The sequence below is a fragment of the Bufo gargarizans genome, chromosome 4 (genome assembly GCF_014858855.1).
Source record: "Bufo gargarizans isolate SCDJY-AF-19 chromosome 4, ASM1485885v1, whole genome shotgun sequence".
Lineage (NCBI taxonomy): Eukaryota > Metazoa > Chordata > Amphibia > Anura > Bufonidae > Bufo > Bufo gargarizans.
Window position 1 is genome coordinate 264,876,876 of NC_058083.1, and position 27,126 is coordinate 264,904,001.

The window sequence follows — 27,126 nt, forward strand, 5'->3', positions numbered from 1 at the left end:
CAGACATGCCCCCTGCCACAATGTGTCCACCCTCAAAAGACGAACTTAAAACCCCACCCCTGATCCAGTTAGGCCACGCCCCCTCACACCGAGCTTACGAGGATTGAAAAATTCAAGGTAAAAATCAACTTCTGTCAGCTGCAGGGGTGGGAGGGAGGGTGACTTTCTCCCAGCAGCTTACACTCAGACAGCACAGTGCTGCTGTCTTAGAGTGAGATGTTCAAAAGGACATGCCTCCGATCCGGTTAGACCACGCCCTCTCCCACTCCTCATCCGACAGAGATTGAAAAAATGAAGTTAAAAATCAACTTCTAGGTCCAGCTAAGCCATGCTCCTATGCTCCCCCTCCCACTCCTCAGCCAAGAGGGATTGAAAAAATTAAGTAAAAAATCCACTTCTGTCCTCTGCAGGGGTGGGAAAGACGGCGACTTTCTCCCTGCAGCTCACACTCAGACAGTACAGTAATGCTGTCTGAGAATGAGCTGTTCAATAGGACATCCTTGTGTCTGTCCAGGTCCTGCGCCAGACGGAGGACAGGGAGTCTGAAAGCAGGACGGTCCAGCCTAAAACTGCACCTCTGGCCACCCTAGGGGCAAGCTGCTGTGGAGGTCACAGTAAAGGGGATGATCCGCTTTGGAGGTCAGTGTTAGGGGCAGATTGCTGTAAAGGCCACAGTTAAGGGGGTGGGCCCCTGTGAAGGTCACTGTCAAGGGGGTGGTGTGCTGTGAAACTCACTGTTAAAGGGGAAGGCTGCTGTAAAGGTCAAAGATATGGGGGTGGGCTGCTATGGAGCTCCAATTTTAAGGGACGGTGCACTATTGGGGTCACTATTTACACAGAGACACTGTTATGGGGGGGGGGATCTGTGGATGAAACATATATAGCATAAGATGCTATATACAGTATGTATCATCCACAGATCCCCCCCCCATAACAGTGTCATCCACAGATCCCCCCATAACAGTGTAATCCACAGATCCCCCATAACAGTTTTTAGAAGGTTGTCCCATCTAAATAATTCCTATAATTACTAAATGTTCCAAATTATATTGGGTAAAACAAATGGGCAAAACAGCATATTGTGTAGCTCTAGAAGGCACATTCATATGTGTACAGTTAAGAACAAAGATGGGCTTAAAACTACTAGGTTGCTAAAAGTAGCGTTTATGACATGCGGTTGTCATTTTGAACCTACTACGTTAATGGGAAAATAAGTAGTGAAGCGTGAAAGACGTCTAAATATTGTTTGCTGAGTTGTAAATCTGAGTTTTATGTACCAATGTTTGTCATTACTCATCATGCAGCCTGCATTCAACGAGTGAAACATGTTTACAATTTATGTGCATTCTGTCCTCTGTAAGAAAGTACAAGGTATCATCGTGGATGATGCATACGTGTCACCGAAGTTCCTGGCCACGGTGGAGTAAGAGCCTGTTTTTATGTGTCAGCAGCAGTTGCTGTTTGACACCTTGGCATGGCTGTAATAGCTGATCTGGGACAGCTCTTACTGTGAGTAGTCAAAGTGCTAGGTGGGTGACTACTCCCCATGTTCCAGGCCGGGTTTTGCCAGGCATAAAAACCAGCCAGCACTGCCAGGTGGAGAGGATTACCTCCGTCTGACAGTGGACCATAGGAGCTCTGTGTGCTGTGATCTGGGGCCTGAGAGAGAGAGCAGAGACTCGTGTGTCAGGGGAACAGGCCGCCTAAAGCCTGTATTTGAACTTTCTGAGGCAGAACTGCCACCAAGGTGACTTTTGTTTTATTAACTTGCCATTGGGTGTGAAGTAAGACCAACACTGCAAAAGTGATGTTTTGTTTTTGGCCTCATGTGTGAATAAACACTAAAGTTTTAATTACGAACTTGTATTTTGCCTCTGTACTGCGCCCGCTTATCCTAACTACTGTACCAGAGCGAATCCCCACACCTCTTACACATGAATGCCATATGTGCGTATTTGGGCACCCATGCAGAGATGAACAAAATACACACAACTACACACGCAATCAAGAGATCTACTCAGATGTGCAGTAACACTATACATACACATAGGTACACAGAATACCTATACATACACATATGGAGGAGATTTTTCAGTGGTTTCATGAAGTCCATAATTCAAATGTGATAGTATTTATTGAAATGGAAAGTGTGACATGTTACATTTTGCACAACTTTGTGGGACATTTTAAACAATTTGGCCCAGATTTTTTAATCCTAAAGGTGACTTAAGCTTAGACAGACTGTGTAGATAACAGATTTATCACAGAGGCCCAGGCTGGATGATAAATCTGCTGCAGGGATAGACACTTTTCTCTGACGCTACACCAGATATTAGTTGGCTCAGAAACAAGTTTTTAATACCAGAATTGTGGTGCAATTTGGCACATTTTAGGACCTTTGCTGCTAGCCAGATGCACCAATTTGCACCACTTTTGGGCAGACTTTGGAGCAGGCATATTATTAAATCTGGGCCATTTTCTTTACACCACCTCATGGCTGATTTACTTTATATGTACTTTTGGTGTAATTTTTTTTTAAATGCTATTATTAACATTTTGGCACATTTTATGGTCCCATTTGGCCACACACCTTTCTGTAGATTTATTTATTTATTTTTTACATTCTTTACACCCCCCTCAATAGACTTTTAATACATTTTTGTACAATGATCTTTTTTTTTTTTTTGCTTAATAAATCTCTATGGTATGTATATACATAATGAACCTACAGACACACACACATACATAAATGCCAGGGATATAATTGCATACTGATCAACCATATCATTAAAGCTGCCAGATGAAGTGAATATTTTTGATTATCTTATTACAATTGCATGTATTAGTCAGTTTTTAAAGTTGGTGTCAGGAAAACGGGCAAATGTAAGGAACTTGGTGACTTTGGGGTGCCTTGTAGGGTGTTCCTGGTATGCAGTGGTTAGTACCTACAAAAGTGGTTCCAGGAAGGACAACCTGTAAACTAATGGTATGGTTATGAATTCCTAAGATTCATTGATATATGTCCAATCCATGGAGGCTCCATAGTGCAACTTACAGAACTTAAGTATCTGCTGCTAACATCTTGGTGCCATATACCACCGGACACCTTCAGAGGTCTTATGGAGTCCATGCATCAATCAGTTAGAGCTGTTTTGGTGGCATGAGGGGGGGCCTACACCATATTATGCAGGGGATTTTCATGTTCTGGCTGACTGGTGTATATGCAGCTATGCTCAAATTTTCTCCTGTCCAACATCCAGAGCTGAGGTATGGGTTGCTATCACTATGGCTGCCTTCAAACCAAGTGGAACCACTAACCTCCAAGCTCCATTATCAGGTCTGACATTTTAGTACAGTGTTTTATTGAGCTTTCTGGTTAATGCAGCACAAGAATGCCCCCTCCCAAAAAAGCAGGCTGTAATTTTATACTTGCGTAGAAGACTTTGGGATACAGGTGTGTTAGAGTATTATGTAGGCCCTAAAGGTAACACTTGGCTACCTGCAATTCTGTTGCCATAAATTTAATTGCTAGTGGATTCTGCTAGTAATTGCAGCTACCGGCCGGTTTTACAGAACCTTGGAGAGTACAGGATTCATACAGAAATGCACAACCGGGCTCAGGTGCTCACAGGGCTTTTATTGTTGACTTTTGCTGTACGGTACATGAGTAGTCTGTTATTCCCAGATGTGTTTTATGGAAAATGTTTGTTCAGATAGCTCATGATGTTAGAGTGGATTTATATCTGTTGACATGAGAAATGTGTGCATGCTCCAATTTTTTCAGCAGTTTTTTTTTTTCTTAACAAATGCTTGAATGTTTGTTTTTTCGTATGTTCTCATGTGCTATCAGATGGTATTTTCTTGCATTTACAGAACACGTGATCTTAATGACAATATACATCTGATGCACCCAGAAAATAAGGACTAGTTTCAGACTTCTCTGGTGTTTCAGAGGACCTCACTGTCTCTAATCTAGCAGTGGTTTGAATGCTAGTTTATCTGGTGTTCTAGGGTAGTGAATGGGTTAAAGGGGTTATCTGGATTGTACTGCGATCCCGTGCAGCGACCACTTCCGTATTACATGGTATGCATTGGGCATTTCATCCTAGCCTGAGGTTAGAACCCAGCACATGTGTGAGTCTAAATCTCTTGCCACAGTGCTAGCGAAAGATTCAGACTCATGCACTGTGGGTTCTAACCCTAGCCTAGGATCACATGCCCAATGTACATCATGGGATCGTGGTACTACCTGGATAACACCTTTTAATACCCGTTTGGTGGTTTTCTCATTACCCCAGGCTCCATTGATGTTGGCATTGTCCTGTTGTTATGTCAGGAAGCTGATATGCCGATCCCACTTTCTGCCCTATGCTGATCATTATCATCAGTGAGGGCAAGGATAGAGAGGAGTATGTGGCTGATGCAGAGATTAGACCTGATGCAGAGATTAGATGTGATCCAACCCCTGGCATTCATTTTTTTAATTCTTATTTATAATCAAATTTATGCCTGAAGAAAGGAGAATTAAATCGGGTTTCCCTCCCTTTTTCCTCTCGAGTGATAGATTTCATCCACTTCTCTTTAGAATTCATGAAATCAGTCCTGACATTAAAGGAAATAGTACTTCGACATGTTACACATGTTCTAAATGACAAATCATATTTTAACTTTCATGCAATGATTTTTAGATTTCATACTTACTGGTATGTTACACAAAAGGTGACGATAGTACCTATCCATTTAGATTAGGTAACATAGCCTTCTATTCCAGAATAGTAGAACATACGTCAAAGCTGCTCAAGATTGATTCTCCTAATTATGGAAAGAAAGGTCAAAATCTTTTGGGATATTTGGAACATATTTTACAGGTCTTAACATATAGCTTTCCTTTGACTTCAGTTTGAACTTTGCATTTGTAGGCCTTTTGGTTATGTTCCAAGCTGGGTGCCTAGCCACATCTGGACAAAATATTTGGAAAGGGTAACCTATACTTTTTCACAACGGAAGATATTGGACATCTTGTGGTCATGTACAATATAATCAGCCGACTTTGGGCTTTAGATAGATATCTTTAGAATAAATCATGCATTTAGTTCTTACATTCAGCTCTGTACTTCTGTAACATTATATACTTTGCCTTGTTTTGTTTGGTAGAGAGTCTATCATTTAAAGGCTGATTTATCTCCGCTCTTGTCATTACTTCAGTTACAGCACTCCTTTATGTTATGACACACCATAAAAATATATTTCGACAAATTGCCACCGCTTGTCTTGTCATTTTGAAAATTTTATTTAGCAAGCGCACTAGTAATTTATCATATAATGCTTCACGGCGTAGAGCTTAACCGTCTTTTTTTCAGCAAATGTCACAAACTGATGTAGTATATACATAAAACGTTATGATATTAACATTTCATTTTCATGTAAATGTGAGCTAATACTATAAAAGATTATTGATGCTTTCTGCAGAGCTGGTTTTCATATTTTTTCCTTTAGGAAAAGACTACACAGGATCTCAATTCTAATAAGTGATTGTACACTGATTTGATTATCTTTAAGGATTAGAACTCTGGGATCGCCTAGGATCACCTGAATTAGGGAGCAGACGCCTTTCTAACTATTTTAATGTTCCTTAATGAATGCTGCTATGGCTTTTTTAAGGTTGGCCATTAAGGGGCCATGTTCTACTTGATTCCCCACCCCCCTTTGATTTGGTCAATGTGTATTTCATGGATGCGATTGGTTTTTAAGGGAAACCTTATAATCAGCCATGGAAACCTAGAAGGAGCTCTGAGCTGTCCTTAGAGATAGCCTGTTAGGGGATACAAAGTGTTGTCCTAACAGGTTGTGTGACAAAGACACTGATGTAATGTACTACCATACAAATAAAGTTTAATTTCACGTTATTTTAAACTGCATTTTAAAGGATGTTCCAAAAGCTCCTGTAGATGTAATGTTTTTTGTTTTTACTGTATGTTGCTTCCATGACTTGCATCACAATAGTTATCAGATAGGTTGTAAATTGCTCCTTGCATAGGCAGATGCATTCACAGAAACGCCTATCAATCTAATGCAAAAAAAGTTAAACATACAATTTTTTTTATTCCTGGATTTTATTTAGCATGGTTGTAAAAACACTGGTAGACTCACAAAGTATTCGTGACATATACACTCCTTAACATTTGAAATTGCAACACCAAGAAGGAAAAGTCATGAACTTATGCAAATCACGGAATTGATAGACAAGTGTGCAAAAGATGTACAAATGATAAAAAATGGAAGCAAAAATTCCAATTTATTCAGTATTGAGTATGAGCGTCACATGCGGAAAAACACGCACTTACACACCTTGGCATGCTATCATTGAGGTTATTTATGGTTGAGGAATGTTCTTGCTGAATGCACTTGGGCATACAATTCATCAAGATCTGCTGCTGGCAGCTTCCTTTTCAATTGCCGACCAGTGATGTCCCCGATGTGCTCTATTGGAGACAAGACTGGAGGCTCTGCAGGCCATGGTAGCACCTTTAGGTCACACAGGCTGCTTATTGTACAATGAGGAATATGCCACCTGGTGTTATCCTGTTGAAAAACTGCTCCTGGGACACTTTGGAGAAATTGCCATATCACTGGTCCCATGACCCATTTAAGGGTAATGCTGAGCTGTTTGTTTACCTGCAATGAAGACTAGACGGGTCCAGCCACAGTACATTATACCACACCACACTGTAATCAGTGAGTAGGACTGTTGTGACATTCCCTTGTGAAGGCCTTTTCGTTGCGTTACCCATGTGGTCTCCAGACCAGTCTCGGATAATCATTGCATACAGGACAAAAGCAGGACCCATTGCTTAGAAGGATAGACCTCCATTTCAGCCTCCAATGCCATCTTGTTGTGCACCATGATGACCTTTGAGAGCAGTGGAGTGAGATCAATGGGAACACCTGTAGCTGGACCTCTGACTCATAGCCCAGTGTCATGTAAACGCCTTCTGATTGTTTGTGTACACAGTGTTTGCTGCCCTAGGTTTGGAATGCCATGTCCAATCCAATCTAAATTGTAGTACAGAATGGACCACTACACACCATTCTTCTAATCAGATGATCTGTCCGTGCAGAGGTTTTTTGGTGTGCACTTCTTGCTGTTATTCCAGTTTGTTGTCGTTCTCCCAACAACAGGGACACACATTGAACAGACTTCATCTGATTTATGAGGTTTCCCGTGGCTGCTTTGCTTTCAAGCGGGCCTTTATGCCCGTCCCACATGCCACAGATTGGAACTAGGTTCTTTAAAAATTGATCATCTGTAGATCTTAGCGAAACCTGCTACTTGAATTCCCCAAACCTTATGGCTTGTCCTTCTTGGTGCTGCAAATTCAATGTTGAGGAGTGTATGAATGCTTTTTATGATGTATGTGATAGAGGCCTATTTCTGTATATATTGAGGGATTATGTATACTATACTATATTTCACCATTATAAAATATTGTTTCCTCCTCGCCGTTTTGTCTGGTCCTGCATGTGAAATATGCATTCCCTTTGGAGGAAATCAGTTTATCACTTGAATGTTAAAAAACTGGCCCTTTGCAAGTGGAAATGTAGACACTCAGACAGTATGACACATCCCACCTCAGGGATCCAGAACTTTTCAGATAGACTTCCAGAATATGAAGAAAATATATCATAAGCTGTAACTCATCACTGGTACAACTAGCCTACTAATCATTATAATAATTGAATGCCGTATAATGTGGGCATTGCAGGGAGTCCAAACATCCCACCCCTGACAGCAAACATTCACACATATTGAGCATCTCACCGTCTAGTACCCCTACAGCTGTCATATTTAGTATTGGAAAGATCCGCCTGAGGGAATATGAATTATTAAAACATCCCGGGGCCTCAATATCCATTAGTGTGGACGGGAAGACATGTTTTATTAATATTTTATGGTTGCCAGCCGAGGGATAGAGGTGGAGCATGCACCTATAATGAAGGCTTTCCCAGAAGGCTAGGCCAAGGATGGGTGGAAGACTCTCAGCTAGCACCCTATGCTTAAGGAGGATACAAATTTGGGATTTGGTACCTTTTATGGACACAATTTTGGGATCCAATGAACATTGGGTTGTGTTCCACGTTGTCCTGTCCCCAGAACCAGAATGGACTCTTATCGCACAATTTCTGTTCTGTTTTTATCCTTTTATTTTTATGTGTTTTGTGCACGTTTGTCTCTTATTTTTTACATTTTTATAACGAAGTACTGTATCCTTTTAAGTACATTAAAGCACATATTTAATGGTTTTGCCTGGGGGAATGAGCCCAGTAACTAAATTTTTAAGTGTATGAGTGCAGTTTGCATTACTGTGTATTTGCTATAAGTGTGGCCTGTGCCACTGTGAGCCTGCTTGCGAGTGGGGCGCTGTGGGGTTTTCTATGAGCCCCTAAACAATTGGTATATTCATTTAAATGTCCTAGATGGTGGCAGCGTGTTGGGGTGCATGAAAGGCTGTGTCAGGGTGTGATCGAGGCTCAATCCGAGGCCTGTGTGTAGGGGCGTGAGAGATTGAGTGCGTGAAATAGATCCACCCTTGGCAGTCGCACCCAGGTCACGCAACAGGACGGTTCCTGTACGTGACGTGATGTAGATTTTTTTTTCCCAACAGTGACATTTTAAAAGCCTTAATAGATTATATAATCCATGTCCATTTCTTGGATACATTGATCAATACTGTTGCAGAAACTGGTCTGGTCAGTATGTAATAATGGTCATTATGTGACCTAATGTTGCTTGGCTCATAATTCATACTGTATATAGAATGCACCATATGCTGCATTATTGGTCTGCTGCTGAGGTTAGCTAGCTAGTCATATACTGATACATCAATAGGCTGTAGTTCTGAGACTTATCACATGTATTCCACGTTTCACTTCTGGTTTTTGGCATAGATGTATTTTAAACATTTTAGGATGACTTGAAGATGCACCGTATTAAATAAGAAAGTTCTGGAAATCACAGTATTTACTGTGCAGTTGTTCACACTAACAGTTTTGCAGTCCTACATTTATTTTGGTAATACAAGCTGAACAATAAATCTTGGGAAAGATGAGGAAATGAGTTTATATAGCCTAAGATCACAATCTGCTGTAAGCCTTGCCATGAATGCTCTGGGTCTTATCAGCTGTCTGACTCGATGAATAGACAGAAAGTGTAGGCCAAATAGTAAAAGTGAGAAATGTTGTACCGCACTTGTCTAGGTTAGACAGGCAGGCTGTCATCTCACTGCACTCTGTTATTTATTTATTTAATTATTTTTGTGTGTTTTAGGCCCCATTCACACGTCCGCAATTTCGTTCCGCATTTTGCGGAACGGAATTGTGGACCCGTTCACTTCTATGGGGCCGCACGATGAGGTCCGCAAAGAACATGTCCTATGTGTGGTCCGCCAAATGCGTAACGTACACTGCAGGTGTCCGTGTTTTGTGGATCCGCAAAACACACTACGGACGTGTGAATGGGGCCTAACTTTTGTGTTCACTGTGTCTAGGGGTGTTTGCGTGACCCTTAGTTTCTGCAATGTTGTTCCCTTCTTTTTGGGGAACAAAACCTATACTGTTGAACTTACTTCAATGGCATTCTGTAAAGACTCCAAAGCACAAATGGGTCACCCTAAACTTCTTTGAGGGGAGGCCACATATACAGTACCTGACGCTTGCTAGGCCTTTTGGGTTGAAGAGTTAGAAAGTCCTTTTAGAGAGTTATTTTTTTTTTGGGGGTGGGGGGGGGCGCTTATAAAAGACGTAATTTGGGTTATAAAAGATGTCATACAAGGACAACATCTGCATGGAGTTTGTATGTTTTCCCCATGTTTGCATGGGTTTCCTCCCACACTCCAAAGACATACTGATGGGGACCTTAGATTGTGAGCCCCATTGGGGACAGCTTGATGCTAATGTCTGTAAAGCGCTGCGGAATATGTCAGTGCTATCTAAGTGCATAAACTAAAAAAAAAAAATACACCTACTGTGGAAAATGTCTGCATCAGATCTGCATATAATTTGACTTCAGGGCTAGATTTCAAATCTGTAGCATGTCAATTTTATGATGCAGATTTCTACTACAAATTTGGCAATACATAGGGTGATTCTATGGCAAATATACGATTTAAATGACAAAAATACATGGTCTCAAAAGGCAGGAAATGCTCAACCCCAAATGGACTTGTGCATTTATACTCGGGGAGCAGATACTGTGCGTGTGGTCTGTTTCTAAGGGCGATCCCCAGCAAAAAATGCATACAGTGGAGGATGCCCGCAGCAGACCACAAGTGCCACAGAGACATCCTACACCAGATTGTAAAACGTGCGGATGTGGAATGATATATGGAAGAAATAGTTACAAGAATTCTTGTAACTATTGATTCTATGGCAAACCTGCAGCAAAATCTGCCTGTAACTCATGTGGATTGCTATGAATTGGTTGTGGATCTTCTGCTATAAAATGTCTTGTGTGGATGGAACCCTTGAACATGTATAATGTAAAGGGTTGGCCACTTTCTGCCTGTTCATCAATGTGCCACCTTGAAGTGAACACTTGGAAAGAATTTCAGAGATTACTTTTTAAAAAGTCGCAACTTCGTGCCAGGCATCCACCAGGTTAACTTTTACTGAAATACGACGCAAGCACATTGCACTTGTGCCAAATTTATGATTACCATGCACCATTTTTATTTACTTAACTTTTTGTTAATTAGGTTCATGGTTACAGTCTTATCATCCACATTATTATACATTTTACGTTCGCTATATAGATTAGCGAATTATTCGAGAGATTACCGGTAAAACCTGTTTATTTGCACTAGAAAAGCAGCTGAACAAAATGTAACTGCTTATTTTTCATACAAAAATGTTTTGGTATTCTTGGTTTATTACCAAATGAATTTTTGTGTATTATAAGAAAATTTTAGTTTTATGGTTATTTGAAAGCACTAGAGGGGATGTTTTTATTGCTTATTATGTGATGCAAATTATATTTCTATTTTCTTTACTATCCTACTACACAACTACAAGATAAAGAGGGGGCAGACTGTTTTTATTGGTAGCATCTCTCTATGAGATTTTACATATTTCATAGGTTTTATGAAAATAAATTTAAAAAAATCTTCACTATAACAACATTTTGTTTCAAAGTGAAATAATATTTGTTTTGTGTGCTTTACAGTCATTCTTATTATTGTTAATATTTTTTTTTGTAGTCTGTGGCAAAGACTGGCCGGTTACTCATCAGTCACGAGGCTCCACTCACAGGAGGCTTTGCATCGGAGATTAGTTCTACAGTACAAGTACGTTTTCACATTTAATTTTTTTTATCACAGTTGTATCTTTTAATTGTAATATTTGCTGAATGTGTGTTCATAGGAGCCTTACAGGTACATTATAAGGAGAATTGCAAGTTACCTTTTACTTTACGAAATACAGTATTGTAATGCTAAGAATTCTAAACGAAACATGTTTGAGTTTTTTATTATTATATTATAGTGAGCTTAGAAGTTTGAGGGGGAAAAAAAACTTAACATGATGGTGCAAAAAGAGAGTTTACTAAACTGTGATAAGAGATATACAAAGACAAAGATTAAGTAAAGTAACAGTCATGAAAATCGTCAACAAATGGGCCAGCTCCATCTATCAGTGCCCAACATGGCACGTTGCTGACGCCACCAAAAAGAGATGATGGTAGCAAGACATCTTACCTTGATGATGTCTTTAATGGAACTAAGCTCATCCGATCCAAGACTATGGAGGAGATTTATCAAACTAGTGTTACGTTCCACTGGCTTAGTTGCCCATAGCAACCAGATTCCACCTTTTATTTTTCACAGCTCCTTTGGAAAATGAAAGGTGGAATCTGATTGGTTGCTATGGACAACTAAGCCAGCTCTACTTGACACCACTTGAATCTCCCCCTATGTGTTTTGTCCTCTTCTGGCCCCTCCTTTGACCCCTTCTGACCCCTCCTTGCCCCAACTAAAGGTATCTAACCGTTTTCATTAGAAATAATTAACTTCTTAGTGACCACCAATACGCCTTTTTACGGTGGTCAATAATGGTCCTCAGGGTGGGCCGCCGCCGCCTTTTTCACGGCCTATCTAAGCGCTGCACGGGTCCTGCGGGGAGCGGGGTTCGGCTCTCACATGAGAGCTGCACTCCTGCTCTATTTGCAGCCGACGCGTGTAAGCGATGACAAAGGGAGCCGACTTCCACTGTCTCCTATCTGTCTCCACAAATGCTAACGCGGGGTGCCGATTTGTAAAAATGCAGGCTAGGAACTAGTATAGGCCCCAAGCCTGACTTGAGTGTTTTCCAGCAGGCTGTGCCTCTCTGGCGCAGCCTGCTGTTCTATGTTTAGTATAGCACTGACATTAAAATTCAATGCACTATCTAAATATTGCCTGTTATAGTCCCCTTGTGGGACTATTACGTGTAAAAAAAAAAAAAAAAATGTATTAAATAAAAAAAATTCCAATTAAAAAATATGCTTTTTCCCCCCATTGAAAATACACTTTTCGATGAAAAAAATTGCTAAAATAAAATCTCCCTATGGTGAACACCGTAAAACAAACAAATAATAAAGGCAGAATTGCTCATTTATTCTTAGTCACCACCGAAAATATGTTTATAACAATCATAACAAAAAGTGTAATTTAGCCAAAAATGATACCAATGAAAACTACAAGTCGTCCTGCAAAAATCAAGCCCTTACACAACTGCATAGAAAGAAAAAGAAAAAAGGTTATGGTTCTTTGGACACGGCGATGCAAAATTATAAATTATTGCACAAAAGTAGTAAAACTTAAAAAAACAATATGTATTTGGTATCACTGTAATGGTACTGACCCAGAGAATAAAGATATTATGTTATTTACATCAAAGAATGAATGCTGTAAAATTTATAATGTAAAAACTCAGCGTCAGGATTGCTGTTGTTTCCCATCTGCCTCCCAGAAACAGGTAATGAAAGTTTAGATCAGAAAGTTATGTATACCCCAAAATGACACCATTAAAAAACGACAACTTGTAAAGTAAAAACAAGCCCTTATTCAGCAAAATAAAAAAGTTATAGCTCTTGAAAGGCCACGATGAAAAAAGGAAGAAGCTTGGTCAGTAAGGCCCAAAACAGGCTGGTCACTAAGGGGTTAGAGGGGAAGAACCAGTTAAAACCTTGCTTTACAGTGGTGCAATTTTGAGAGAGAGAAATTTAGCAGTTGCTATTCTGTTAATATCACCTGTAGATTTTCTCAAAAGGGTGTGCCTCATGAAGACAATCCCATTTTACATATGCCCTGTTGGAGGAACATGGACATCACAGTGAAGGTCGATTTATTTATACAGATAACCAAATTATTATATATATATTTTTTTTTAAAGAAATGACCTTTTTTTAGATTCTTACATTTCATAGTGAGGTGGCCAGAACAAGCATTCAGATGCCTTATTTATAACCTGCTGTAACATTATGTCATACATGTTATCATTATGTCACTATTATTTTCTCCTGGGCAGCACAGGGGCGTTAGGTTGAAAGCTGCAAGGGGAAACATGAACATGGTATGTGTGTTCTCCCTGCGTTTCCACCAAGTACTCCTATTCCCTCCACGTTAAATGGCATCCTATATGAAATTGGCTTTAGTATGACACAGGGAAGGACAAGGACTGTTGTGAGTGGTGACAATACAGTGTACGGTGCTGTGGAATATTTTTGCCCTATATAAGCAATAAGAATTGAGTAATAAATTAGTATAGAAACTGTAGGCAGTGTTAGACTGGGGCCGATACAGCCAGATCACCGCTAATGAGCGTTCATAGGAACACTCTTTAGCAATGATCTGGCAGTGTAATACTGCCGCCGATTACCCGATGAACGAGCAAACATGCTCGTTTATCGGGCAATCCAGATTTTTAAGCGGCAGATCGTGCTGTCTACTCGCAATCTGCCGCCAGCAAACAACATAAGTATGGGAAAAAGCGATGGCATTAGCGATCGCTCCTCCTCGGAGGATTGCTTCATGTAATAGCAGCAGTCTCCTCCACTAACAAGCAGAGGATTGCCAAGACGGAACGCTTCCTTCTCCACAATCGCCTGCTAAATCTTTTAATGTACTACAGCCTTATCTCTTGCTTCTAATCGGGTAGGTCTAGCTATCTCACTTGAGAAGGCTGCCAAGATGTCCTGGCTGTATAAACCTGCTCTGATTTCCTCTGATAGGCACTTTAATAGTGATAAGAGCAATACAGTAATGAAGAGCAGGCTGTGAGATCTCGGGACACTACAGGATGTGCCTTGGGATGTAGTATCGTAACACAATTACGTTTTTACAAGTACATTTACAGATGCACATTTTCGGAGGGCTTACACTAATCCCTCTTTTGAGTAATTGTTATTGAAAATGCATTAGCTTTAAGAAACAAAGTGTGGCCGATATAAGACATAATCTCTTAAACAATGTAAATATTTTATGAAAGAATTGCCTTCGTATGCAGTTCTTCATATACAGCGAGATGTTAGACGTTGACTACAAAATGTGCCGTAAGAGGGAAAAATAAGTGAAATTCTTTTCTTGTTGGATTAAGTGGATAATTGCAGAGCCAAAACTGTTAGAGACCGTGGTAGATATTTTTTCATGCATGTGGAACTAATAAGATTTCAATAAAGAGTCCAGTTGGAGTACACGGTTATTTAGCAGATTTTGTTCCATCCATACAGTGCGAACCTTTTGCCCAAAATAGGTATAAAGCATTGTCCTTTAGTGGGTTAGCTCTGATTTATTGTCCAGTACCTCAGATACAAGATTCTTTTGTTCAGCAATTTCTCTAACTCTGAAAATGAAGTGCTGGGTAGTGAGTGATACGTTATATAACAATAAAGTCGCCACTGCAAATAATGGGGTCTCATTTATCAAACTGGTGTAAAGTAGAACTGGCTTAGTTGCCCATAGCAACCACTCAGATTCCTCCTTTCATTTTTTACAGCTCCTTTGGAAAATGAAAGGAGGAATCTGATTGGTTGCTATGGGCCAGTTTGATAAATGACCCCCATTGTTTTTACACACTCATAGTCTTGCTTAAAGGGAATCTGTTATCATGACTTTGCAGTATTACCTGCAGCGCTACATGACTCCAGATCAGCGTTTTGTTTTCAAACTGGCCTCTTTCCCCCACTGTATGCTCAAAGCAAAGCTGCACTGAAATATACAAATGTCCATGCTGGGAGTTGTAGTTTTACAACAATATAAGTGCCAAAGGTTGCTGACGCCTGGAGAAGAGCAATACATTTATTGATATCCACCCTGCATTTTTATTGAGTGACAGATTCATTTAACCCCTAAAAGACAGATTTTCTTAAAATGAAAGTCCACTCTTTACTCCTTAGTGATCACCAATATGCCTTTTTACTGCAGTCGGTAAGGGGTCTTAAGCTGGGCCGCCGCCTTTACACGACGGCCTGGTTTTAGCGCTGCATGGATCCCCCATCCAGTGGAAAGCGGGGGCTCAGCTCTAACAGCCCAGACCATCAGGAGGGTTAATCCGGACTATTTAACCCTTTACATGCCACGGTAAATGGCGTCCGCCACACGTAAGCTGTGACAGAGGGAGTGAACTCCATCTGTTTTCCCATCAGCACCCCGCTAATGCGATCATGGAGTGCTGATGTGTGTATAGGTAGGGTGGGACCTGGTGTAGACCCCAAGCCTGCTTTGTGTGTTCTCCAGCAGTCTGCACCTCTCTGGCACAACCTGCTGGTCAATGTCAGTACAGCACTGAGATTAAAACCCTGTAGGGATACTGCATTGTATTTTAAAAGCAATCGGAAGATTGCCTGTTATAGTCCCCTTGTGGGACTATTAAGTGGTTAAAAAGAAAAAAAACATTTTAAACAAAGAAAATTCCATTGAAAATGCGCTTTTCAGTGGAAAGAAAATTATCAAAAATAAAGTCTCCCCCACGTATGGTATCAACACATCTGTAACGACCAGCACCACACAGATATCATGCAAATTATCCCCTACATTAAACGCCATGCTCATTTATTCTTAGTCACCACCGAAAAACTTAATAACAAGTGATCAAAAAGTCTTATTTACCCCAAAATGATACCAATGAAAACTACAAGTCGTCCCGCAAAAATCAAGATATCATGTTATTTATGTGGAAAAATGAATGCTGCAAAATTTGTAACATACAAACTTTGTGGCAGTATTGTTTTTTTTCCCCCCATCTCCCTTCAAGTTAATAAACGTTAATCAAACAATTATGTGCACCCCAAAATGGAACCATTAAAAACTACAACTTGTCCCGCAAAAAAACGGCGACGATGAAAAAAGAAAGAAAAACGCTTGGTCAGTAAGACCTAAAACAGGCTGGTCACTAAGGGGTTAAATATTCTTTTTGCCTTTTTGGATGTAAATATTTGTAAAATTCGGAGCTGATTAATTTCCTTATATAATAGCCTGAGGGTCATTCTCACTCAGGCTGCTAAGAAGATGTATAAAGAAACAAACGAGTACAGAATTCTGCATGAGAGTGTTCCAAATCCCCTGTCCATACTCTGATTTAGGATATAACATTCTGGCTGCCTGCAGTCGACTTCTTCTAGTGACAGCTGCACACTGTTTACAGTGCATTCTACTCAATAACTAATTGCCACAGAATTTTGTCCACAAAAACCCAGCCATCTATTTGATGGCTACCATATGTCAATGTTTGGCCCTTTGACGCATTTCAGTACCCAAGGACCTATCTCCTACATCCTTGCTACTGATAGCTGTATCTGCGGTTGAATAGCAGCTAGAGATCTCAGCCAGTTCCTGTTTTAAAGCTGCCAGTCCCTCATTACAGCTGTTAGAAACTGGTCCCAGTGAGAGCCCAAGATACACTACAGACTACACCAATGTAACAGTCTAGGAAAAACCCCTTACTTAACTATATTAAAGGCAAAAAGCAAGGGCGGAATTAAAATGTAACCTTTACGAATACTGTATAATAAGAGGCGGGGATGACTCCATATTACACATGATTGACCACGGCATCTGAGGGGTTAAATGTCCACGATCAGCATTACTGCCGATTGCGGACATGAGCCGCGGACGCCATCTTTAAACACTTTTTCTTTAACATTTAGTGTTCCTGTAACATGCTAGCAGTGCTTCTTTATTTTATTTTATTTTTGTTCTGTTTTGAACCATCACACTTTTTAATTATTGATTCAGTACATAAGATAGTTCCTAAGAAGACCACATTGTGCTTTTGCATTCAGAACATGTGTACTGCCTGCTGTACCCCTAGATATTTCTTCCAGCATCAAACATTTATAATGAAGAATTTCATTTTATGTTCAAATGAGATGATGGACTGTCACACCCCCCAAAAATAGTTTTTTAGGTCTGGTCAGATAATGGTATTTCACAAGCTATGTTTAGAAGTCCTCTGGTATCTTGTTTCCGTTTTGTCCTCTGAGACCCTAAACAGTAGTTTGGAGTGGTTCTTCAAACTTAAAGCAGCTGCTCTTTTAATAGACTTTGTTACTGACTGTTTACATTATATTCACGTACATCAATGATATATTTATGAAACTCTATTTATCTAGCCTTGTATCAAGTGATAGAAATGATCTATTGCCGCATGGCTTTAAAGGAATGCTAAACCTAAAAAAAGTCATGATAAAAATACAGCAAAAACAGAATGCATAGACTTGTCCAGTAGAAAACTGGCAGTGACGCAGCCCTTTTACAAGAGATATGTCTTTCAGTTGCGTTCTGGACACATTTCAAAATCCGAGTTGTGCCTGACCTAGGCTCCTGTTTCTCATTCCTTGGTCTTGCCTGGATTTGTGCTTAGGAGGTTTAAATCTCCCAATGGGCTTCTCAAGGCATCACTCCAAATCAAGTACTGCACTAGTATGTCTTCAGCTGTTTATAGACATGTCATGATGGCTTTGGGGGTGGGTAACGGGATGCTGGAAGATGTAGTTTTACGACACCTGGAGAGTCACACGTTTGAGACTACTCCATTGGAGCATTCCGTTATTTAACACAGTACCCTCCAATTATGTAATAGCATCCCCAAAGGCAGGTCTTTGGTGGTGTTTTCAATATGTTCCTACCAAACGCGGTGAAAGAAAAGACCGACGATGAACCAGCAGCATAGTCATGTGTGCTCCAGGCTGAATGGTTTGCATGAGGAGTCTGATTCTGCAGGAAAGCTACCGTAGCACAAGTTGCTGCAAAGATTAATGCTATTATAGAAAAGTGTCCGAACATACAATGCATTGCAACCGGCTGTGTATGGGGCTTTGTAGTCCGAGTGGCCATGCTGACCCCTGACCATTGCCAAAATCGCCTACAAAAGGCACATGATCATCCGAATTGGACCATGGAGCAGTGGAGAAAAATGGCCAGGTCTGATCAATCGCTTTTACTTTTACATCATGTGGACGGTTGGGTGCGTGTACAGAGTTAGGGCAGTCACTTTAAATTATTGGCTTAAGCAAGAAAAGCCCATCATCTGTGATGTGAATTGCATTTTTTGATACATTAAACACAATATATTTGGCATATGAAGGGATAATTGGTGCGTCTCCAGAAAAACTGAATTTTGCAATACATCAGGGTAAATAGGTAAGCTGAGGTTTAGCAAAGCAAAAAGAAAAGAAACATAAGAACAACAAGCATATAGCTAATGTTCATACAAGTCAGTGTCATTCATTTTTAGTATTTTTTTTATTAGAAACAAAAATTGAAAAACATTGCTCGCATATCCATATGCTACGTGTTGATCTATTACTGCTCCTCAGCACAATTCATATCTTTTCTCAGTGTAATCAATAGTAGGCCCACTCACCACTTCAAGGTTGCCTCTAGAGTGGGTACCTGCGATAATTTGGCACAGCACCATGTTGCGACCACCGGCGCCCCAACAATGCATGCACCAGCAGGCAGCATGACCCAGCAGTCCAACAACACACCTGCTGTGTGTGTTCTGCATTTTACGGGATGTCCTGTCCTCTATAGAACTGTCATATCCTTGTCCATAAAACGGACAAGAATAGGACATGTTCTATTTTTTGGTGGAGCTGCGGAATGGACATATGGATGTGGACAGCACACGGGTGTGCTGTCTGCATCTTTTGCGGCCCCATTAAAATGAACGGGTCCGCATCCGACCTGCAAAAAAAGTCCTTATTCAGTCTCCTGCTAATTAAAAATATCTGAGCCAAATGGGAGGAGTGCTGATACCATGAGAGAAAGAAGAGCACTTATGACGTATCCAGCAAAAAGAATAAAAATTCTTCTCAGCATAATTTAGTAGTATATAGGGATCGGCTGATATAGATTTTTTAGAGCCGATACCGATAATCTGTGAACTTTCAGGCCGATAATTTATACCAATATTTTATATCTCATAGTATATATTATATTAGTTGGTAGTCAGTATTAATTACTCTGAGAAGCAATGTGAATTGTGCTGAGAATTGTATTTATCAGTTACAATGGTCATGGCAAAATGTAATCCGCTATTGGTTACCAAGTACAAAACTGAACTGAACAGAACGGAATGCTCCAAAATGCGTTCCGTTTGGTTGCATTCCCAGACCGGAGAGCAAACCGCAACATGCTGCGGTTTGCTTTCCGTCCTAGAATGCGGAGCAAGACGGATCCGGCATGAACCCCAATGCAAGTCAATGGGGACGGATCTGTTTTCTCTGTCATAATCTGACACAAAAGAAACCGGATCCATCCCCCATTGACTTTCAATGGAGTTAATGCCGGATCCGTCTTGGCAATGTTAAAGATAATACAACCGGATCTGTTTATAACGGATGCAGATGGTTGTATTATCAGTAATGGAAGCACTATGGAAAACGCTAGTGTGAAAGTACCCTTAGACAGATATCAACCTTTGTTTCTGTCCCTTGGCTGCTCTTTTAGATCAGTGCCGTCAAGGGAACAATTTGGTAACTCGCTTTCTGGTTTTGGTTAAGTTGAAGACCTTATGCATCAGCTGACGTGTAAAGATGTGGTCCTTTATTTTCCATTTTATTCATGGCAGCTGTTATATAATCCAAGAACTCTTGCATACGAATTTTTTTTTTTTTTTTTTTTTTTTGCTGCTTACTTCTAAAGTATAATTTATAATTGTAAGCATGAACATCCAGCAAAAACCTTATCAGATCTCCTTATTATTAAGCGAAGTCTTGTGTATTAGGATAATTGGAGTATTGTTTCCAGCTATAATTGATATAATTCATATATACTTATACCTTTATGTATCCTATTCTAGAAGGATAGCACCCATAGCACAGTACATCTGGAAAGTCTTTAGAACCCTTTACTTTTTTCTCATTTTGTTATATTGCGGCCTCGTGCTAAAATAAATAAAAATTCTAGTTTTCCCTCATCATTCTGCACTCAATGTCACATAATGAGAAAGTGAAAACAGGATGGTAGAAATCTTTTGCTAATTTATTGAAAAGGAAAAACTGAGATACAGGTGCATCTCAGTAAATTAGAATACCATAAATTCATTACACACAGAGTGATCTATTTCTAGCATTTATTTATTTTAACAATTATCAGGGGGAGAAAAACAGAACTGGATCGCACATCCACAATGCTATGCTTTGATCTAATTAAACTCGCTTATCAGCGCCATATTGAAGTGTACAGCCCCTTATACTGCATGCTGTACAAGAGGCATTAGTGTACATTTTGATCAAAAGGCATAAGCCCACTCACCACGCCAAGGTCGCCTCTTTGAGTGGGACCTACTCTGACAAAAAGGCGCAGCGCAATGCAGTGACAACGTGGCACTGCCCTAGTAGGCGGCGGGATCCAGGAGTCAAACAGCAACCCTGTTATCTGACAATGCCACCCATGGCCCTGGGTCCCACCAACCCACCAGCACAGCACCACAAAAGCAAAGGCCACCATGCAGTACTGCACCATGTGAACAGTTGTCTAACACATGTCCACTACTATCAGGAGCTACAGGTCAATGATCACTTATATGCAGACTTCTGCAATTAAAACCACCTGTGCCGAATGGGAGGAGTGCTGATACCAGTAGTAAAGAAGAAAGATTTAAGTAACAATAAATCAGGGGGAGAAAAACAGAACTGGATCACACATCTACAATGCTAGAAAGCATAGAATTGTGGATGTGAGATCCAGTTCTGTTTTTCTCCCCCTGGCATGTTATTTGACTTTTTCTTCTTTACTACTGGTATCAGCACTCCTCCCATTCGGCACAGGTGGTTTTAATCACAGAAGTCTGCATAGAAGTGGTCATTGACCTGTAGCTCCTGATAGTAGTGGACATGTTGTGTTAGACAACTGTTCACATGGTGCAGTACTGCGTGGTGGCTTTTGTTTTTGTGGTGCTGTGTTGGTGGGACCCAGGGCCATGGGTGGCATTGTCAGATAACAGGGTTGCTGTTTGACTCCTGGGTCCCGCCGCCTACTAGGGCAGTGCCACGTTGTCACTGCATTGCGCTGTGCCTTTTTGTCAGAGTAGGTCCCACTCAAAGAGGCGACCTTGGCGTGGTGAGTGGGCTTATGCCTTTTGATCAAAATGCACACTAATGCCTCTTGTACAGCATGCAGTATGGGGGGCTGTGCACTTTAATATAACGCTGAGAAGCGAGTTTAATTAGATCAAAGCATAGCATTGTGGATGTGCGATCCAGTTCTGTTTTTCTCCCCCTAGCATTTTATTTCTTTTAATGCCTCTTTCACACTACCGTTTTTTGTTTCCATTTTGCGGGCCGTTTTTTGCATTCCGTATATGGAACCATTCATTTCAATGGGTCCGCAAAAAAAACGGAATGTACTCCGTATGCATTCCGTTTCCGTATTTCAGTTTTTACGTTGCGTTGAAAGATAGAACATGTCCTATATTTGGCCACAAATGACGTTCCGGGGCTCCATTAAAGTCAATGGGTCTGCAAAAAAAAACTGAATACATGCGGAAATGCATCCGTATGTCTTCTGTATCAGTTCCGTTTTTTGCGGAACCATCTATTGAAAATTTTATGCCCAGCACAATTTTCTCTATGTAATTACTGTATACTGTATATGCCATACGGAAAAACGGACCGGAAAAACTGAACCGAAATGGAAACAAAAAATGGAACAACGGATCCGTGAAAAACAGACCGCAAAACACTGAAATAGCCATACGGTAGTGTGAAAGAGGCCTAAGATTGATGTTCATCGCTTGCTGCTAATGAAAACCCCAAAGTTACACTCAGAAAATTAGAATATTGTGAAAAAGTTAAAATTTTAGTTCAAGATAAGACTATAAATGGTCCCTCAATAGGCTACACAGTCATTGGGAAGACTGCTAACTTGACAGTTGTCCAGAAGACAGTCAGGCCACAAAAGGTCATTGCTATCTGACTGTTCAGAGTGCACGGTCCAAGCATATTAATGGAAGGTTGAGTAGAAGAAAATAGTATGGTAGTAAACAGTGCATAAGCAACAAGGGTAACCACAGTCTTGAAAGTATTATCAAGAAAAAGACCATTCAAGATTTTTGCTGAGATTCACAAGGCGTGGACTGTTGCAGGAGTCAGTGCTTCAAGAGCCACCACACACAGATGTATCCAGCACTTGAATTGACTTTAGGAGGTCAGGGCCAGGCGTGATAGTGCGTGGCAGTGCCTTCAGCTGGCCAAGCGCACATGCAACATGTCAGCCAATTTCATAGGTATAAATGTGCTGACAGATGTCCTTTAAATGAGCTTTGGAACAGAGAAGATGGCAGTGTTTCTGGATGGTGTTGACATGTGGCTTCTTTGTATGAGACCGCTTTAACTTTACCATTTGTGGATTGCACAGTGAACTGTGTTCAGAAAGACAATGGTTTCTGGAAGCATTCCTGAGCCCATGCCATGATTTTCAGCACAGAATCAGGCCTGTTTTTAATGCAGTGTCGCCTGAGGGCCCATAAATCCCGAGCATCCAATATTGACTGGCTTGTCTCTTGTGCACATGGATTTCACAGATTCTCTGAATCTTTTGATATTTTTTATGTAAATAGTTGGATATTCAAAGTCTGCGCAATTTCATGTTGAGAAAAATTTCTCTGAAATTGTTTCACGGTATTTAGATGCAGTTTTTTGCAGATTGCCGAACTTCTGCCAATATTTGTTTCTGAGAGACTGTGTCTCTTTAACATGATTTTTTTATACCCAGTTAAGTGACTTTAATTGTAAATCATTCCTCCAACTGTTTTTATTTAGTACCACTTACGTTTCCAGCCTTTTGTTTCCACTGTCCCAACTTTTTCAGATGCATTGCAACCATCAAGCTCTAAACGAGTTAATTTTTTTCATGAAATGGTGAAATGTTTCACTTTTAACATCTGATATGTGTTCTGTATGCTATTGTGAATACAATTTAGGTCTTTGACATTTGCAAATCATTGCATTAAGTTTTTATTTACATTTCACAAAATGTCCCAACTTTTTTTAAATTGGGGATGTACATCTTCATGGAAAAGGCAAGTGTATCAAGCAACATGTGTTAATTTACTGTAAATAGACCTGTAAGAAATGTGAAACTGATGGTATGGATTTTGTTTTGTTTTTAATTTGCTCTCAGGTCAGAATCCCATCTAGGGTTTCATTCAAAACATATACTGCCACTGAATCCCGAAACATGATTAGATCCTAGCAAGAGAAAAAGGGAAATCCTTTGACAAACAATACAAAAAAGAAAATGGTAGCTGCGCTCATCTGTGTCGAATCTCAGGAGGAGGCACGGACTGTGCTAGGAACAATGCACGGTAAACACAATGAAAAAAAAGGAAAATGGGTCCAGCATTTCGGATTTTACAACAGTGATCCTTACTCAGGATTATGTCATGAGTGAGGATCACGGTTGTAAGATCCGAAACACGTAGATGTGGTGTCTGAACTGGATTTTATTTGGCACATTTAATAAAGGCTGTCACGTTTTTTGGGAATCTGGACCCCTTTTACTTTTTTACAAGAAAATATATACTAAACCTCTCCAAAAGATTTCCTCTTTTCCTGTGATAGATTTTCAGTTCTACGATATACAGATACATCTCAATAAATTAGAATATAATCGAAAAGTTTCAAATTTCAAATGTTTATTTCTTTTAGTGTTGATTATCATGGCTTATAGGTAATGAAAACCCAAAAGCCAATTTCTCTGAAAATTAGAATATTGTGAAAATGTTCAATATTGTAGACTTATGGTGTCATACTTCAATCAGCGAATTAACACACAACACCTGCAAAAGTTTTCTAAGCTTTTATTTGGTCCCTCAGTCTGGTTCAGTAGGCACCACAATGATGGGTAAGCCACAAAAGGTCATTGCTAAAGAAGCGGCCTGTTCAGAGTACTGTGTCCAAGTATATTAATGGACAGTAGAGTGGAATGAAAAAAGTGCACAAGCAACAGGGATAACCACAGCCTTGAAAGAATTGTCAAGAAAAGGGCATTAAAGAATTTGGTGGAGAGTCACAAGGACTGGACTATGGCTAAAGTCAGTGCTTCAAGCGCTACCACACACAGACGTATCCAGGACAACTGTTGCATTCCTTGTGTGAAGCTACTCATGAATCAGAGAAAACGTCAGAAGCTCCTTGCCTGAGCTAATGAGAAAAAAAAAACTGGACTGTTGCTCAGTGGTCCAAAGTCCTGTTTTCAGATGAAAGTAAATTTCACATTTAATTTGGAAATCGAGGTCCCAGAGTCTGGAGGAAGAGTGGAGAGACACACAATCCAAGTTTCTTGAGGTCCAGTGTGAAGTTGAGACTTTAGCAAAAAGTCCCAGTCATAAATCTGGAGTTTTAATGTGAATTAAAAAAAAATTGCGAATGAATTAACTTACGCAGGCCAGGTGAATAAATATATTTACCAAGTGTGATTAAATAAGAGATAACACAGACAAATCACATATAGAATAATAACAAATAAATAAACATCACTATCCTAAATATGCAACATCCAATATGGGGTGGCACTCCGGTCACCATGTCTAAGCACATGGACGATACCCCAGGGTATACAAGAAATAGGGCAAATCAATACTTACATCCTACCCAGAATGAAATCTTCAATGGAGTGCCAATCACGCATGTCTCTGAGATCACTCAGGAATGTGTTCTTATCAGCACAATGGGGGGTGGGTACTATCTCTAACCCACTACATTACAAGAAAAATACAAATTAATATAAAAAACAAATAGCAAATAAAATAGAATTAAAGGGGACATAATCAATTGTGACTTTTTGAAGACCCAATTCTGGCATGTAGGGCGTGATAAATTCCTCCTAATGTTCTTAAAAATAGAGTTGGCACTCATGGGAAGAGAAATACAATTATTGGTAGTTTTTTTCTTTGTTTTGTTTGTTTCTTTGTTTTTAAGACTAGGGTGTCCCTACAACACTCCATTACTACTAAACTTTCTGGATAAAGGCTATATATTTTTACATCATTCTAAGAACATAGTTTACTGTAAAAAACACAACACTGACTATTGCCTATACAGTGGATATAAAAAGTCTACACACCCCCGTTAAAATGTCAGGTTTCTGTGTTGTAAAAGAATGAGACCAAGATAAATCATTTAAGAACTATTTCCACCTTTAATGTGACCTATAGACTGTACCACTCAATTGAAAAACTTTTAGGTAGAGGAAAGAAAACCCAAAAACTAAAATAATGTGGTTGCATAAGTGTGCACACCCTCTTATAACCGAGGATGTAGCTGTGTTCAGAATTAAGCAATCACATTCAAAATCATGTTAAATAGGCGTCAGCATACACCTGCCTCTGATTAACCCCAAATAAAGTTAAGCTGCTCTAGTTGGTCTTTCCTGAAATTTTCTTAGTCGCATCCCACTGCAAAAGCCATGGTCCACACAGTGCTTCATTGTTAAAAGGTATCAGTCAGGAGAAGAGTACAATAGAATTTCCAAGGCATTAGATATACCATGTAACACAGTGAAGACAGTCATCATCAAGTGGAGAAAATATGGCACAACAGTGACATTACCAAGAACTGGATGTCCCTCCAAAATTGATGAAAAGACAAGAAGAAAACTGTCTGGTAGGCTACCACGAGGCCTACAGCAACATTAAAGGAGCTGCAGGAATATCTGGCAAGTACTGGCTGTGTGGTACATGTGAAGACAATCTCCCGTATTCTTCATATGTCTGGGCTATGGGGTAGAGTGGCAAGATGAAAGCCTTTTCTTACGAAAAAAACATCCGTGCCAGGCTACATTTTGCAAAAACACATCTGAAGTCTCCCAAAAGCATGTGGGAAAAGGTGTTATGGTCTGATGAAACCAAGGTTGAACTTTTTGGCCATAATTCCAAAAGATATGTTTGGCGCAAAAACAGCACTGCACATCACCAAAAGAACACCATAGCCACAGTGAAGCATGGTGGTGGTAGCATCATGCTTTGGGGCTGTTTATCTTCAGCTGGAACTGGGGCCTTAGTTAAGCTAGAGGAAATTATGAACAGTTCCAAATACCAGTCAATATTGGCACAAAACCTTAAGGCTTCTGCTAGAAAGCTGAACATGAAGAGGAACTTCATCTTTCAGCATGACAACGACCCAAAGCATACATCCAAATCAACAAAGGAATGGCTTCACCAGAAGAAGATTAAAGTTTTGGAATGGCCCAGCCAGAACTCAGACCTGAATCCGATTGAAAATCTGTGGGGTGATCTGAAGAGTGCTGTGCACAGGAGATGCCCTCGCAATCTGACAGATTTGGAGTGTTTTTGTAAAGAAGAGTAGGCAAATCTTGCCAAGTCAAAATGTGCCATGCTGCTTGACTCCTACCCAAATAGACTGAGTGCTGTAATAAAATCAAAAGGTGCTTCAACAAAGTATTAGTTTAAGGGTGTGCACACTTAGGCAACCATATTATTGTATTTTTAGATTTTTTCTTCCCTCTACCTAAAAGATTTCAGTTTGTTTTTCAATTGAGTTGTACAGTTTATAGGTCACATTAAAGGTGGAAAAAGTTCTGAAATGACTTATCTTTGTCTTATTTTTTACATCACAGAAACCTGACATTTTAA

General features: G+C 40.1%; 1 protein-coding gene across 1 annotated transcript in view; it reads left to right on the forward strand.

The window, feature by feature from the left end:
* Positions 1-27,126, forward strand: part of BCKDHB (branched chain keto acid dehydrogenase E1 subunit beta) — a 198,222-nt gene that overhangs the window by 126,713 nt on the left and 44,383 nt on the right. The window contains exon 9 of the mRNA XM_044290010.1: positions 11,253-11,339. Within this exon, the coding sequence (XP_044145945.1) occupies positions 11,253-11,339 (87 nt within the window). The remainder of the gene's footprint in view (positions 1-11,252; positions 11,340-27,126) is intronic.